This window comes from Leopardus geoffroyi, chromosome C3 (assembly GCF_018350155.1).
Source record: "Leopardus geoffroyi isolate Oge1 chromosome C3, O.geoffroyi_Oge1_pat1.0, whole genome shotgun sequence".
Classification (NCBI taxonomy): Eukaryota; Metazoa; Chordata; class Mammalia; order Carnivora; family Felidae; genus Leopardus; species Leopardus geoffroyi.
Window position 1 is genome coordinate 32,153,033 of NC_059338.1, and position 17,866 is coordinate 32,170,898.

At 35.1% G+C, this 17,866-nt stretch overlaps 1 protein-coding gene across 6 annotated transcripts in view; it reads right to left on the bottom strand.

The window, feature by feature from the left end:
- NEK7 (NIMA related kinase 7) overlaps nucleotides 1-17,866 on the bottom strand; it is a 161,180-nt gene that overhangs the window by 10,940 nt on the left and 132,374 nt on the right. For all 6 annotated transcript variants that reach the window (XM_045456652.1, XM_045456653.1, XM_045456654.1 and 3 more), the window contains 2 exons: nucleotides 14,207-14,301; nucleotides 9,941-10,054 (listed from right to left, as the gene is read on the bottom strand). In XM_045456652.1, coding sequence (XP_045312608.1) covers nucleotides 9,941-10,054; nucleotides 14,207-14,301 — 209 coding nt within the window. The remainder of the gene's footprint in view (nucleotides 1-9,940; nucleotides 10,055-14,206; nucleotides 14,302-17,866) is intronic.

Sequence of the window (17,866 nt, forward strand, 5' to 3'; positions counted from 1 at the left end):
GACTTGTTAACGCAGTGGAGGAAAAATCAGTTACAATAGTCATTTGGCAATGTAATGGGAAAAAAAAAATCACAATGTAAAACTTACTTTCATGTTACAAATAGCCATAGACTAAGTTTTATACCTTCAATAATTTGGTTTAAAAATACAAATTTATACGGATCTATGGATTGTCTTGTCATACCAGATAACAATTCAAGTTATATAAATAAGGCCACATCTCATCCTGTCTTCTTTCAAATGTATACAAGAGTACAGTATCACTCTTAACATGGTAGAGTTATTTGTGCCTCTGCTATACTAATGGCTAGGAGGATAAAACTGTCACCTACATGTTAGAAACCAGGAAGGAATAACATTAGGAGACAACAGAAAGAGGTTAAAAGTCATTCAGTAGAGGAAGAGGAAAAACTCTTACCTTTGCCAGATAGTTTCTAATTTTAAGTTGTTCAATAACTACTCAGATCAGGTTCATTTGGTTACTCGTTGCTTCACTTCCTGCAGCCAGTCAACACATCTAGAGGTCATGTTACTTAGATAATAGATGCTCCATACAACTAGTAGTTATTTTTTCTAGGTTTTCAGTGAAAAACTGGAATATAGTTCCCTTGAACATTTTCAGATCAAAAGATCTCTATATGCTCTCTCTGGGGTTTCAACTATGTGCTATTTTCCAGTATCAGAGTGGAGAGAAAACCGTTTCCTAAAATCTGATATATATTGAGTTCCTCTCATGAATCAGGCACTATCCTATACATTTTTACAAAGCTTAACAATTCAGTCTTCATAACAACTCTATTCTCATGAATCAGGCACTATCCTATACATTTTTACAAAGCTTAACAATTCAGTCCCCATAACAACTCTGTTCTCATGAATCAGGCACTATCCTATACATTTTTACACGGCTCAACGATTCAGTCTTCCTAACAACTCCATGGGGTGGGCGCTACTATGACATTTTACAGAGGAAGGTCACAAAGGCAGGAAGGAGCACAGCCTGGATTTGAACTGAAGTAGTCTAGCTTCAGAACCCAGGCTTTTAAAGTTACTGTGTTATATATACTGCTTGAGAAAAATCTTAATGTGCAGCTTCCCTCATGGCCACCTTTGCACAAAGGCGGGAGACCTACCAGATAGACAAAGATGGTTTTAGACTATTTGATTCTCAAAAAGATGCTAGCTCTAAAACTGGCTCATTTAGTTCCTAAACCAACAGATATGTCCTCATATTTCATAGGCCAACTCTAATCAAAAAGCAACCCCCCCAATTTTTTCTAGGGCTCTAAAAACTTGCAATGAGATACAGGCCTACTTTATCCATGAGAGATACATTTAAATGATGACAAAAAGTGTTAGGATTAGTATTATGATTAGTGTGACAATTTTAATGTTCTGTTTTTTATTATTTTCTAGAGAGAGAGCGTGAGTGGGGGAGAGGGGCAAAGGGAGAGAAAGAGAGAATCTTAAGCAGACTCTATGCTGAGAGTGGAGCCCTATGTGGGGCTCAATCCCACGACCCTGGGATCATGACCTGAGCCAAAATCAAGAGTTGGAATGCTCAACCGAGCCACTCGGGTGCCCCTTAATGTTATTTCTAATCCTACTCATGCATTAAAGTGACAATAACTCCTTCCAAACAAACAAAAAAAAAAATGTACTTGAATTTTAACATGGGATTTTTTATGCCAGATTATAAATTTACATAGTAACTGATGAATTATAAAAAATCTCTCTAATAAGTTTTCTCTCAGAAAGTCAGACATTAAATAATCAAAATGAAATAATTATCTTAGAGGCTTCCCTCAATGTTAGTCTTTACACTTTTTAAAAAGTTCCTATAAACCTCTGGAAGAAAAGAAGGTAAAAATCTTTAACATTTTCTAATATTTTGCAAAAGTCCTAAGTACAATACCATTAACCATGTTCAAGGAAACATACATTCCTACAGTAACTTTAAGAATTTTGTATATATTCTTGTGTGTCAGGCTTCAATTTCTAATAACATCATTAGGCAACTTACTCAAAAAATTTTTGTGTTTCATCTGACGGAGTTAGCTTTCCATTTATTCCTTTAAATTATAGAAATAATGCCAAAATCAGCAGATATTACAACTTTGATAAAAATAAATAGGGGTAAGTAAAGAAACTTTTTGTGGTTTAGGCTATGTCAAAAATTTCTTTAGTTTGTATTAACACGTTTGTAAAAAATTGTACTTTTTAAAAAATTGTTTTATATAACACGTTAAAAATAAGGCACAAGAGAGGCCGGATTACACAAAAAGCCTTACAAAATCAGAAGGAAAACTGTTTAATTCAGATGCTTAAGGGAAATTTAAAAAGCAATACAGAAATATTTAAATGAGTAAAAGCACGTAGAGCAAAAATTAAATCAATTCTCTGACATTTCTAAAGGATTAGGAAATCACAGAGTTATATGGAAATTAATGAATATTTGTTTTCAATAAAGTGGAGAAAATACCAATATATATTGATTTATATATTTCCAAAGAAATATCAAAGCATATGGGTTAGTACCAGAAATATTTAAAAGAAGAGAGTACTAACAGTCATTGTTAGCAGGGCGATAACCCAATTACATATCAAGTTCAGTCACGTACAGGTAATAACAATAGGGCTCTTTGTGCATTATAGCTTTAGGTCACTAACACAATTCTCAATAGAATAATAAAGACTGGTGCTATTGGTACTGTTTCTTTTTCACCCCCATCTTAATCCCTCTGAGACCAATTATGTTATATCAGCCTCCCAGATATACCCAATTTCCATCTACCCAAGGACACATTTTAGCACCCCAAAGTGGGTCTAATACATTAAAGTACACTATATTTCGGAGCTTTAGATATTTATACAAAATGATTAGGCGTACCCAACTTGTACACCAAAGCGTCACCAGTGATTGACTTGGGGGTAGAGGGAGAAAGGAAAAGAAAGCAATCTTACACAGATATAAGGTAATGTAATGTCTATATTTCACAACTGAAGATCATTCAGTGTGTCTTTTGAAAACTGTGAAAGTCTTACAGAAAGTTACACGGTTTTATAGGATCCCACAGGAGATGTGAAATATAGGGCACCGTTTTGGATTCATGTCTTGAAGGAGCAAGTCCCCCGTGTCACTTCTGAAGCATAAGTGAACAAAGGGCCTACTTAAATATATTTTTTAAACAAAAATGGAACATTCAAAGCTTAAAGATCTAATCTTATATGGCAACTCTAACTAAGGTGGTCAACTGGTATTATAAATGATGAGAACAGCTAACTCACTGAACCCATTTTTTAACAAGGAAAATCAAACATTATTAACAGTGTTTGAGATAACACTGAATGTTAAGTTAATCTTAATAAATAATGGCACAGTTATATATTTATTATTATAAATAGTCTCATCTCACTTAGCATTGGATGACATGATTATAAGGAGTACAGAGATATCCGTGAAAGCAGATTTAGCTCCAAACCTTTATTGTGCCACTTAATTTAATGTCTCTCATGTAAATATTCCTGGGATCGTGTATTAGGAAGTTTCCTCCAGCACAAATTTAAATAATATGGGTTAATTTTGACTAACAACTCCAGGGAATATACATAGTTCTATTAAAAGTTGTGAATCCGGCAACTATAAAATAAAACTATGTAGACTGCTCCAATGAATAAAAAAGTTTTATAAACTTAGTTTAACTTCAAAGTATGTGAAAATAATCTGTCCCTGAGACTCTCATCTTTTTTTGCCTTATATACACAAAGCAGCAGCTCTTTTATGACTAAAACAAAGCTCACGTTTTTGTTACGGACTCAAACTTCAAAATGAGCTTCTTTAAGCATATTCTGAATTTAAATATAATACAAACAGAAGTTATTTATAAATGTTAGGTGAAAAACTTCAGTTATAATTTTTAAGGCGTTCATTTAACACTCACCCTTAAAGGGTAACTCTTTGGAAAATAAACTTTCTCTTATCAGCAAAATTGTGACAAACTGTAACACTTTTTGGTTGGTAGATTATGGACCCATGTATCTGGTATCTTACTTGTGTAGTTTCCACATACTCTAATATGTAAAAAGAATGCTATCCTTCCGCAAATAGCTTCCTCATTCGTTCATTACATGACGCCCTGCCCCTCCCTCCACCTGGTTACCACAAGGCAGAGGAAAGGAGATTCCAGATCAATATGGTGGGTTAAAACAGAGAAAAGAAAGATGAAAAAATGGAAGGAAAACATGAAGCGCTCGCTCACACAACACCCGAGAGTTTACTTCAGGCTGCGTGACCTTGTAGCACGCGCAGTGGGATGCCATGAGGCAGAAGCACAACAGCGCCTGGTCGGGTGGTGGCTCTGACACTACCTGGCTCTCTATTTGCTCAGATGTGAAATGGGAAGAATGTCACTGCCTTTATTTCTTTAGCAGGAAAATTCTTACATGGCTTAAAAAAAAAATGGTGATTTCTCAGCTGAAAAAAAAAATCACTATTCCAATTTTGTTTAAAGCCGTGTAAATATATTTATACTCTACAAGAACCTATAAATATCTGAAATCAGTTCAACTAAATATTTTATTATTGTTATGTATACATAATCACACATAGAAAAAGCACTGTACTTTTTAATCTTTATATTTTAAATACCCGGGAAAAATCAATGCTTGTCTCAAGAATAACAAAAATGGTGCTGGAAATTCTTCACGCATTTAAGTAAAGCAGGGTAAACTATTCCTGGGAAGGCAGGCAGAGGAATACCCCCTCCTCCTACCCTCCATTTCTCTTTAAAAAAAAAAAAAAAAAAAAAAGGAGGGGCACTGGAATGGAGGTTAAAGTAAAAAAGAAAGTTTGTTATTTGAGGTAAAAGTCTATGAGCATTCATTCATTCTCCATTAATTCTCTGATTGGATGTGATCTTTTAGGTTGGTATTTTAGAAGATAATTGTGTACTTGAGATGTAGAGTCCCATTCACTGATTTTAAATAAGAACAGACACCTTTCTATCTGTGAGCTGGAGACATAAAGTGGCAAAACAAACACGTTTAATGAACAAGAGAAGCATTCAATGATCTGAAAACTGATTACGGGTTCAATAATTGCACTTCCAAAATTATATTTTGGTTTCTCCATGTATAAAAAGAAGAAGCCCCGGGCGCCTGGATTGCTCAGTTGGTTGAGCTTCCGACCTCAGCTCAGGTCACGGTCTTGCAGTTCATGAGTTCGAGCCCCGCGTTGGGCTCTGTGCTACCACACAGCTCAGAGCCTGGAGCCTGCTTCAGACTCTGTATCTCTCTCTCTCTTTCTCTCTCTCTCTCTCTCTCCCTCTCTCTCCTCCTCCCCTGCTCATGCTCTGCCTCTGTCTCTCAAAAATAAATAAATATTAAAAAAATAAAAATAAAAAAAAAAGGAGCCCTACTGAGTTAGCAAGTTTTCAAAAATATAATTAGAAGATAACCACAGATACTGACAGATACTGTGTTCTACAAAAGTAGAACATTTTTATTTACAATGACCTTGAAATGACCGGGAAGCTGGTAAATATCTGCTCTGGCAGTCAGCACAGATGGACAAGTGCTGCTACAATACAGCTGATTTCATTCAGGAAGTTTCAACCCTCTCATCCATGCTCTATATAGGTGTTTAAATTTGTTTTTGCACAAAGCATTGTTTTTTCAAATCCTGAGTTTAATTTCTACTTTCTCAAACCAAGGTCACCTTTATTCTCCCTATTTATTTCCATTTTTCACTTTTGTCTGCAAACCCTTGACTCAACTTCCCAGAACTTCCTTCCAAACTTATCTGTTCAAACCTAAAATGATGACAAGCTTCCCAAAAGCAACTGCCAAGGTACAATTCTGTTCAGTCTTTGTCATGTCTTCTCTACTTAATTAAGAATTTTTTACAATAAACAAAAAGTATTGAAAGAGACAGAATTTCCATTCTGCATGACATTAATGCTACGGATTTTCAAAAAATGCATTAGCTAAAAAGAACTCAGCATAGACTCACATTTTACACTTTGTAAATAACTGTCAATATAACTATTTGCTGTTGTTTTTCAACTTAAGAGTCATGAGATAAATGAGAGAACAGTGAAAATGCTTACTTTTGATGACTACTCCTGTGACTTTCAAAGAAATTAAATACTGAAATGGAAGGAAAAAAAAATCTGTTTGTCTTATTTTCCAATAAATGGACACTGGGCATTTCCAGAAATGATGCTGTTTGTTGATAAGAATGAAAAAATCATATAGTGGGTGATATCAATAAAATAAAATAATCATAGATTCTGGCCTGTCTTTTGAGAAATCGTCTGCCTTACTGGATGGAAAGAAAGTTCTTTGGAGAAGTTTTTTCATTCATCCAATTGTCAAATAATTGGTGCATTTACTTATTTTTTCATTTATTCCTTTAATCTCACTCTTTCACTTCCTCATTCCATCAATCAATGGCTGAACCTTTTTAATATGCCAAGCCCTAGAGATACAGATAAAAAGCAGTTACTGTACTCAGGAGCAGGAGCTAGACAGTCTGGGGGTGGGAGGTGGGGGCTGTGTGCAAAGAAAGGACTGCCATGCAGTGTATTGCCAAGGGAGGAGGGTATGGGGAGAGAAGAAAGGGGAGCAGGAAAACTTAGTGCGGGAGAGGATGCCCAAGCTTTGCTTCAAAGAGGTAAGTTAGCCTGGTAAAGAACAGGGGAAGGGGGATTTCAGAAAGAGGAAACGGCATCCATAAAATCGTGGAAATTCATGGACCTTTGAGGATAACCTGCACTGGGACAGTTAGGGAAAGACGAGAGTATCCTGTGATCAGTAGGTCTGGATAGATAAGCCAGGATCAGATTATAAGGGCGCTTTTGAGTCATAATTCCTTGTCTATAGTAAATGTTCAATACATTTTAACTTCACGGATATTAATTGCACAACACCAACAATCCCAAGTTTAATTAAACCTAAGAGATATCTAAGGAAAAATATGTATCTTTTCAACTCAAGATTTTTATGGTTTTAAATACAGTAGTTTCCCAGTGGTACACGAATGAGACCATTACTAGAAAAAGAAAGAGCACTGAACACCAAAAGCTACTGTTTGCTATAAACAAAAATGTTTTACTAAGCTATAAAATATACACATCCCAATATCATTCATGTACAGCTGACATATTTTAATCTATAGTCCTAATCATTTGTACATAATGATAACAGTTATCATTCAAAAGGAAAGATTTGGCACCCGGGCTTATTTTTCCAAAGGACACTATTTCTCATTTTTGGTTTGTAATGCTTGAATATAAGAAATACAAAACACCCCAAGCTTTTAAACTCTGAGTTCTTCTAACTGGAATGACTACAGCTAGAAACAAATCTTGTAGAGTTCCTTATTCCTATTGATCAAGGCTGGTAGTGGGCACAGCTACTATTTTCATGAAATTCTCCCTTCAAAACCTCTTTGGGCTGCAGCCTTAATAATGTAGCAGTAGCTAAAATCAATTTGATAAGCTTCCTAATAGGCATTTAGTGGGAAATTAATTCGTTAATTTTTTTTTTTTTAATTTTTCAGACAGTTACAGAGCCTGCTACCGATTTAGCTGTAGAATGGACACTTAGCGAACTGGTCCTTTAATTAAGAGTTGGTCATTTAGAAACTTTATGCTTTACTTTTCATTGTTCGTGCTAAAAAATGAAATGGCAATTTGAACTTTTAAGAGATCTAAAAAGCCTACTATATAAGGAAATATTTGAGATCCCACTAAAGTATCACAGCATCAAAGCTGCTCAGGTTTTTTGCTACCATAAATTCTGAGTAATTATGTTACAAACAGAGTTCCTACTTAAGGAGAGAAAATATTTATTAGCACATCTGCATTTCAAAGCTCTTGTTCTGAGAACTTTTCCACATAACTGAAAAGATTCGATTAACATTATTAGTCTGTATTTTTCGTACCTCATTTCTTTAGTAAGAATTCGTTTCCGTGTTTACCTAGTTTAATAGCCTTCTATTTCACCACAGCATCACGACAGATTTTACCAACATAAGAAACTGTACTGTCTTCTTTGGAAAGTACCCCATACAACATGTTTCGCTTTATATCTCTTTTCGAAACTGGTGACTATATAGGGTGAGCTAAAAAGTGGAATCTGTTTTCCCTTCCCAACTCTGAGACCTTCTATCTGGGCCAGACTTTGATATCTGCCCCTTGGCTGAGAATCCGCATATCCAACTTCACACTTAGCTGCGGTGAGGTAGCCCTGCAGGCAGGCCGACTTCAACGAACCACTAGTGGTATCATCATTAAAATCCTGCTGAAGGTCACCATGGTAACCGCCTGCTGAGGCTTCACTGCTGCACTCCGCATCTCCTAATCAGCTACCATGTGAAATGCAAATTCAGACAGTCTGAAAATTAGTCAAGAAGAATAGGGGATGAGGATGCAGATATGTGAAATATTCATGCGCTTCATGGAAAAAAGAAGACAGCATGAATGACACAACAAAGAACGGCCCCTGACATTCTTGCCATCATTTTGCATTATTGTTCACACCCTACTGTATTTCCAGGCCTATCATTCTGAAGTTGGTTTTGTGAAATGCCATATTTATATTCCATACCCAAAATAGTAATTAAAAATGGCTAACATAATAGCATTAACATCAAATAAAGGTAATACTTCTCAATCATCATCCTTGCCTTATCAGAGTTTATTTTTAATTACCGCAATACAAAGGCTATGAAACAAACAAACAACAACAACAACAACAACACCAGGCATCAAGTGATTATTAGTATCAAAACCACAGGGAAAAAAGGTACTTATAGCATTCTAGGCCCTCAAATGCTTTCCACATGCTAAAAATTCTTTAGAGAGATTTATTATTCAAGTTACACTGACTCAATTTTCCTTCTATAAGACTAAAACCGATTGCTATTCATTTCAAGATAGAGTGACAAGACTACCTAATAAGTGAATGTTATAATTGTTTTATATTTTCCTTTGCTCCTTGCCATTTCCCTTGGGCAAAAAATCTGTTGCTCATGAGAGGGTGAGATGTCCTAACTCAAGACAGTGTTTTCTCTGGGTATGTTCCCCAGTAAGCTTTCCAAAAAGAGTTATGTGAACACATTTAGTTTACCCAAGATATTGCTGTTCTGCCTATCTCCTCCTTAAATACTGGCAAAACGTACTGGGCTAAAATGGGAGAGGTTTTGTTCAATAAAAAAAAAACTGTATGTTGGGTAGAGCCAAAGCAACTTACTTCGATGAACCACCAAAGCAAGACAAGGATTCAGACTCAGATTTTAATGCAGTAAAGTTTCCTAAAATTTTCAATCCCACCCAATATACATTTTAACATGTCTACTAATGACAACCTCAAAACATTTCCCACAGGGATTTGATGGCGACAGTGAGGCAATGACAGGTGAGATATGGTCGAAGGAGGGAGGGTAACTCTGAAAGAACAAGGTAGAGGCACGTAAAGCTAAATGATGTATGCTGCAAATTGTGGAAAACATGGATGAGAGGAAGTTCTGCCAAAATGGAAAGTTGTAACTGTTGGTCTGAGACTGTGAGAGTGACCAGTTGCCTTGTGAAGAAGGCGCCAGCCATGCTGGTCAACGAGAGCCGGGGTTTGAGCACAGATTCTGCCCTTTGCCGTGTTCAGTATGCTGCAAAGTCAGCTACCCTTCTCATCACACCTAAGAACTGACCAATTTCATACCACATGCTGTGCTGTGTTCTACTCCACTTTAGGAACTGCAGAGTCAACCCTTTAAACAGTAAGTCTCCAAGAGAAGGAAAACAGAATGAAAAGTGCAATTTCTGCCACCATACTGGTCATTTGTGTTTCTGGATTAAAAAAAAATTTTTTTTTTCTTAATAAAATGCAAACGTTAGCGAAATGAACAACAGACAAACACATGGACCGAGAAATGACTTACTTCCTCTGAATAGTGATCTGAAGGAAGAGGTGGGTAGTCACACTGTTCTATCTTCTTACACAGCGAGTACAAATTCATTTTGTCACCATAGAAAGGACTCTGTAACGCAGCCATCTGTAAAATGCTCCCAATGAAACTGATATAGTTACATGGTAACTTTTAAATGAGATTTCATCGAGTATATTACACAGGGGTAGAAACAGCTACAAATACTTTCAATAAAGTTATTTGGGCATTTAGATTTTATGAATATTCCTTTCTGAGAATTATCGAGTAAGTTCTATAAATCTTATTACAATTTTTGGTTATTTTTGTCAACACTTAAAATCCCTTAAGGGACAAATGGTTAGTGTATGTGTGTGTGTGTATAAGTACACACACACACACCACACTCATACATACATATATGACATACCCCAGTATTAAGAAAAAGAACATAAAGAAACTTAAAACGCTTTGTAAATATAATGCTATAAAAAACGACCAATCCATCTCATGACTAAACAGACCTCAGTGGTATATAACAACCATGCAATGGTCAAAATATCACAAAAATGAAACTGAAATTGAAAATGAATTATAACCTAAGCAATGGTTTGGGGAGTACAATGTACAGCATTTCATCCTGCATGACAGTTTCTGTAGGGAAGGGTTATTCCGAGAAGAAAAACAATGCCTTCCAATCTGAATGTTACAACTGATTCTCAAGTAGTTTACAATGAACTAGAACTTCTTTTCTTTCGATAATGTCTCAAAAATACTAAATATGTTCAAAAGCTCTCTGAGTCATAGTGGCTCCTTCAAGGCATCCAAATGAGATTTCCATCCAGAAAAAAAAAAAAAGACTCAAAGAATGATCAACTTTGAAAAAGACATTATTGGATTTAAATTTATTTTCAGACAAGGTTCTAAGTTGACATTTAAAGTGCAAGCAAGTACCGTGGTAAGCAGGGTTACAAACTAAAAAATTCAATTTAAAATGTTCGCATCCTGTTCAAAACCTTCTAAATCTTTGAACCGCAGCAGCAAGAATACAACACGGAGTGCGAGGCTGCCCCAAAGTCAGTCACCCTTTTCTACATGTGCTAATAAGTTTGATTTTGGAAGGACAATGTGTACATTCCCCAGACAGGCAGAGTGTGTGTGAAACACGCTAGCCCATGCTGTGCTACTCAGTGAGCGTCAGTGGGGACAGGACAAGCTGAAAATGGCTCTCATCTGTCTTCTGGTGCTCCAGACAGAGCTTTAACTCCTTCGCAGCCTTAAACGAGGAGGGGACGGCACTGGAAATCAAACCTGCAAAGTAGCTTGACACAGTTTTACCCAGCCTGCATTTTATATAAAACTTACATAAACCCATACGAAACCACCTCAGGAAAGGTTGTTCCACATGAGGAGAAAAAAGTAAAAACAATACGAATGGCCCTAAACATATAAAACCCTCCATCTGAGAGGAAATTTCTCGAAGAGGCGCTATCAAGAATGATCACGTTTTCTGGTTTGGTTTAAAATGCAAGGCCACTTTATGATAGAGAATTATAAATGCCACCTTAGAAAAAAATACACCGTATATATAAACTATAGTCTTTCCACGTTTGCAAAAACCCTACGTAAATGTACATATATTCATTATCCTCTGTTAGGAGTTCATTACAGCACTTTTGTCTCAATACTGCAGTGTTAAAAAAAAAAAAAAAATCTGAATGTCCCCTAAGGAGTTAAAACAGGAATAGTATATTTTCATGCATCTCCTGCTTTGACAGATGAAAAATGTCAACTGTCCTGTTTTTATTTTCAAGCTTTTGCACTATTCATCTGGTTCATTAGTGCATCTCGATGCTGCCCCTGACAGCTGCTCGCCCTCTCCTCCCAGCAGCTGAATTTTTCAGGCTAATTTGATCCTCCACACTGAGACGATCGCTAGAATGATTGACTTGCTCCCTGACCTCCAGGGTCTGACTTTCCTGATTAGTATTCTGGGGGTGTCGGAGGGACGAAAGCCCACTGTCTGTCTTCGGGGCTGGTGGCAGCTCTCTTTTTTTTTGAACTGTAAGCCACCAACCTACAACCCTAGAAGGATGCAATTGCTGCACTGAACAATAAAGGAAATGTGTAAAACCTACTTTTCCATGTAAAGGTCCATGTAGCAAAAGCACAGCATCTTGATTTTAATTAGTAAAGTCTACTTTGTTGCATATCAATTAAAACTGTACAGCTAGTTTTTTTTTTTTTTTTGAGGTTTCAGGAATATTTGAAAGTCTAATTTTCTGAGTTTAAAATACATTTTCAAAAAAGCTTCCTGCTCCTTCATTGTTAAGAGTAAATTCTTAGTGGGATATAATATAAAATGTCTGAGAGAGGTTGTGGCCAATTTTTGAAAGATTAATTGCTGGGTATTTCTATTAACATTATATGGAAACATAACTGGAAGGAGACAGAACATAAAGGTAAATTAAATCTTTAGAAAAATTTTAGTCCTTTCCACATGAGTTGCACAGAGGAACTGAGAAAATTTACTGAGATGAGACCTATCATTACCATGATAAATACTTTTAACTCAAAATCGTCCACAACACATAAAACTCATGGATGTAGGAGTGTCCAAAGAAATCATTTCTATTTTGGTGATCATTTTAAAAATACATAAAAATGAGACACTGCCTCTCAAAGCAAATCCAGAATGTGAAGAATTATTTCAGTTTTGATATAAGAGTCTAGTGACCCTAAAAGAATCAGACGAACTTCTCAAAAAACCTTTATTACCTTAATTGAACTTTTTCTCTTTCATTGCTAAATTTCATCGTTAGTGCAAACCAATTTGTTGTTTACCTTTAGATGTTTAAAAGGAAAATGCTGCCTTGATAATATAAGATTATGACATAAAGAAATCTAACGTTACCTAAGCAAATATGAAATATTTAAAAATGTACAAAGTGGTATTTAAACATTGTAGCAACTTAATATAATCAAAAGCAATTCTTTTCAGCATTGTATCAAATTAGTGAGCATAATCTCTTTTAATCTCTAGTGCATACATAAGAACATATTTTGTCATATCACCGATTCATAATTTTTCATAATAAAAATTATCCTAGGAATGTTACCTAAGAATATTTAAAAATCCATTCTTTAAAGTGGTCATTAGTCACTTTAGTAGGAAGAAAAAAATAAATAATCTCAGGTTCCTTAAATTAAGGAAATTTGAAAGTGTAAACCATAATATATAATTAAAGATCATGATACACATTAAAAAAATAAACCTTCTGCTGCTTTACTTCCAAGTAATAGGTGGGCAATTAAAATAGATGATCTCATCATATATTTCATTTAAATCAGGAGGACAGGAACACAAAATATAGAGTAAGAAATACAGTGGCTTCTGTCTATACACTTTAGATTTCTTTTACATATGTTAAAACATGAAAGTGATTCCATGTATTATTTTCCTTCATTTTATTTTATTAAAATAGTTACTTAGATGTAGACTAACCTTTAATTAACAGCTCTGACTTAAAGCCTGTGTCACTAGGAAAATTATACCATTCGATTAAAACATAAATTTACAGAAGTCACTTGTCTTGAGTGCTTTTTCATACCATTACTCTATAATGTGGATGTAAAATGTGCTCATAGTATGCTTTTTTTCTATCCATCCAAATCACTGCATGGCAATATTTGCTAGAGGATCTACCTAGATGATTTCCATTTTCCTTTCATAAATTATCACCAGTAGAACAGGAGAGAATTTCACTAAGCTTTACCAATACAACTGTTTACTCATGGAAACAAAATTAAGTGATAACCTAGAAAAATTATCTATTTACCTACTATCCTTAAAGCTGAATTACTACTCTCCGTAAGAGTGAAAGAGTACTGAAAAAGATATTCACCATACTTTCATGTTTTAAATCCATTCCATTATACTTCCCCTGCTATGCATGGATAAGCAAGTTATTTTACAGATGTTCAGGTATACATTTTCATACATAAGATATGCAGAAAAACATTACATTAACATTACAAATATTTTTCAAAATAAAATTCTCACCAGAAGGAAACAATTTAAAAATATTTAGAGGAAATAAATGTGCAAGAATGTATAATTACCGTTACAAAAACAATTACTAAGTCAATGAATTAACCTTTTGCAACTAAAAAGCTAATTCTTAAACATCATTCAGAAATAAAATAAGTGTATGAGAATAGAGGAAATATATTATAGTAACTAAAATACATCAATATACGGAATTTATCAACATTACTTACCTCATACAGTAGACAGCCAAGAGACCAGATGTCAGATTTGAAGTTGTATCCATTTTCATGGATTCTCTCTGGAGACATGTAATAAGGTGTACCCACTGCAAAAAGCAAACCAAACAAAACAAGAGGAGTCTAAAAATGAAGATGCAGCTGTGGTAAGAAATTTTAGACACAAAATTCTAGATTAAAAAATATCACCAAAATAATTCATTAGAATCAGAAAATGGTTTTTGCGAATACTTAAAACTTTTTAACTTCCTCTACTCCCTGACCCTTATACAGCACAGCAACATCTATCCTATATTAAAAAGGGTGTAGTGAGTTGAACTTTATTTCCTTTTGATCAATTCAGGGAGATTCTCGGGAGCATAACTAAAGTAAAACCAAGGAATTCTAACAAGAAAATCTACTCAAGTGATTCACATTGGCTTCATTTCTTTATTTAAAAAAAAAAAAAAATACGGCTTGCATATCTCAAATAATCAAGCATGATGGTATAATCATGTACTTAATATAAACATTAATATATAACAATTTAGTAGAGTGTATATAAATAAATCATGCTCATTAACTTTAATAAACATTCCTTATAACACAGTTGTAGCTCTTAAAATTATGAATGATATAATCATTACCCTTCAGTACCCTACCTACTACCACTTTTGAAACATTAGAACAGACTTTTGTGCATCAAAGGGTTACACAGTAACATATGTGAAAGGTCACGGACATCCCTAGAAAAATATCTGAGTTATTACTACTGAGACTTTTTTAAAGACAAGATACTGTAGATAATTTTTATTTTTGTTTCTTTTGATGTGCTTATACATGTTTCCCCTTTTTATGGCCATTTTACAAAATGCTAACAGTATAAATCATAATGTAATAAATTAACATTTATTAAACATTTAAAAGTAAGCAAAGGCATGTATGTTATTTTTTGAAAGGTAAAACAGTTAAGTCACGTTCAAAGTGACTATCTTCAATTTCAGATATAGATGGCTACTTCACAATCATTAGCCTAAGGGTTTTTTTTGCCAAATAGAGACCCAAAGTTTGAGAACGAGATTTTAGAATTTTACTTGCTTGAGGCAAAACCTACCAAAAAGGATGCTGCTACTCACAGAGAGAAGGACATTTCCCTTTTTCTGTTAATTTTCAAGAACTCCCCAGACAGTTAGTGTAAATCTTAATGAGACTGTAACTCACAGTCCTGAGCAGGGGTATTTAGTCAGAGACAACTGGAAGAGCCACAGCAACAATCAAAGTATCATTCTCAAAGGCAGGAGTCAGTTTTCCAAAAGAATAAGGTTGCAAACTAATAGTTGTGTGTGGAAACTATACTGCACTGAAGGTGAAAACGTGAGGAACCACGTATCCACAAGGAATCCTGTCTGTCCTGGAATCCATTTTTACTAAGAATGGAGGGTCCTAGTCACAATGGACGAAAGGGTAGTTTCCATGAAAGTGAAGAAATGAAAAAAGAACAGGACCATAGGAGGATAAAATAAATTTAAATAAAATATGAACTAGTCAAATATGAAATTAGTTAAGACAAACCTTAAGAAATAACCTACTTAATTGTAGTACTTATTTCGAGGCAAGGAAGTTTGCCAATGTCTGTCAGGGTCAGAAAAGCTAAGAAACTTTCAGAAACAGCAAGGATTAAACAATCTGAATTGTTATCGGGTAAAATAAACATGAGCTCTCCAGCTTTGGGAGCTTCAACCACCTTCACTTGTAGCTTGCATAAGCGACACTGATTATTGGAGGTATTTACACCCTCCCTCGACCTAAGGACGGGTGGTGGGTACACTTGGAATAATAAGAGGGCTCTGCACAGGCTCCTGGTTTCAGGACATAAAGCAAGTGAGTGGCAGTGAGGAATGTGCAGAGAGAGGCTTCACGGAATCCACAGGGGGCAACTGAAAACACTGAGGCTTGAAGGTTCAGAGTTTACCAAAAGCAAAGGTAATTTTAACCAGTAGCTCTGGGAAACCTGCTGATACATTAGGGGTTTGATAGGAGTGTGAAAGATTGATGATAGAGAAAAAGAACAAATGCTAGCGTTTTACAGAGATTAGCCCCAGCACAACACCTTGACTGCAACACAACTGAACTCACGGACGACCCACAAGTGAAGGAAGCAGAGAAAAAGAATGATGCGGGTATTCGACTGAGCTAAACTTACAATGTAAAACATTTTAATGCGAAGAAAAGCCTTTTCGAGTGAGCTGCTAGCGGTCATTACAAAAAGTGACACATTGGGTTAACACTGACACTGCAAACTTAGATACTGATTCCTCTTCATATTATAAATAACAAACTTCTTTAGGCTAAATAGGCGGATTTCGTTTTAGTATTTCAGGTACACAGATCTTGAATATATTAAAATATAAATCTAAGGATGCTACTCACCTTTTGATTGACACATTTCCAAAAGAGTCATTATGTAGTAAGAGGAGAAAGTGTGTATCCTGCACTACAATTATTAATTGGATAAAATCATAACTAACTCCTGAACACGGCAGAAGAGGGAATTTCCACTTGCTCCCTCTTACATGCTCCCTAAAGTGCACCTCCATCCTGGACAAGGCTCTTCTACTGACTGACACTGAGCAGAGAGGTTGCACCCCATCACATAAACAGATTCATCCTTCCTCTCTACCTAGCAGAGAGGTCAAAAAATTTAAGTGCTCAGGAAAATATGAAATACATTTTCATGCAGTGATAGGTCTTCCACATTTCAAATTTAATGGATATATAATTATTTCCTAAAAGCCTTTTACAAAATCCACAACAGCTGTGTCTATTATTACTACTGCCTCAAGAATGTTGTGACTTAACAACTGTACAAGAAAAGGGAGAGTTATAGAATGATATGATTAGATATTAAAACGATCATGCAAATTACTGTGTGTTGAGGCGCAAGGAGACAGCAAGTTGTGTAATTTTACTAATCTTTTGAGAATTTATGGCTGTAGATAAAATGGGAATATATCTTATCATAGCAGATATTTATTTGAACCTCCTGACATACGTGAAAGTAAGAAATGGATGATAACGTCATAAAAAAAAAAAACAGTAACAGAGAAAGGCTGATATTAGGGGAAAATTGCTAACAACTAAAAACGCTATTGGATCTTTGAAATATACTAAGATAACCATTCAAATACAAATAAGATGGGAAAAGCTTCACACTGTATATACTCTATTAACAATAAATACGTTCTAAAATTTATCCTGAACAAAATGAAGACCGATTTTCAGAAGTTCTACATTATGCTTAAGAGTCAAAAAATTCTACTAACATGTTATTATGGAATATATGACTAAATTAATTAACAACTTCCGTATTATCAGAACAAGTTAGATGCAGAGTTTTTTCAACATTTAGTACTACAATTTCTGCAAAGACTTGAATTGAGAAAAAAATAGAACTACTGAGGCATCTGTTTATAGGTTAGATTGGGTTGCTATTTTTTTTTTTTTCTTTTCCATTTCGTTTTGTTTGTTTGAAACAAGGAAGACAGGGCAAAACCATTCAAAGATCAGGAAACCTATTTCACATCTTACCTCACTAACTAGCTAGGAACACCTAACTAACTTCTCTTTTTATTCACTTCCCTCACCTCTAAGATGCAGTGATGAGAAAGAAGAGAT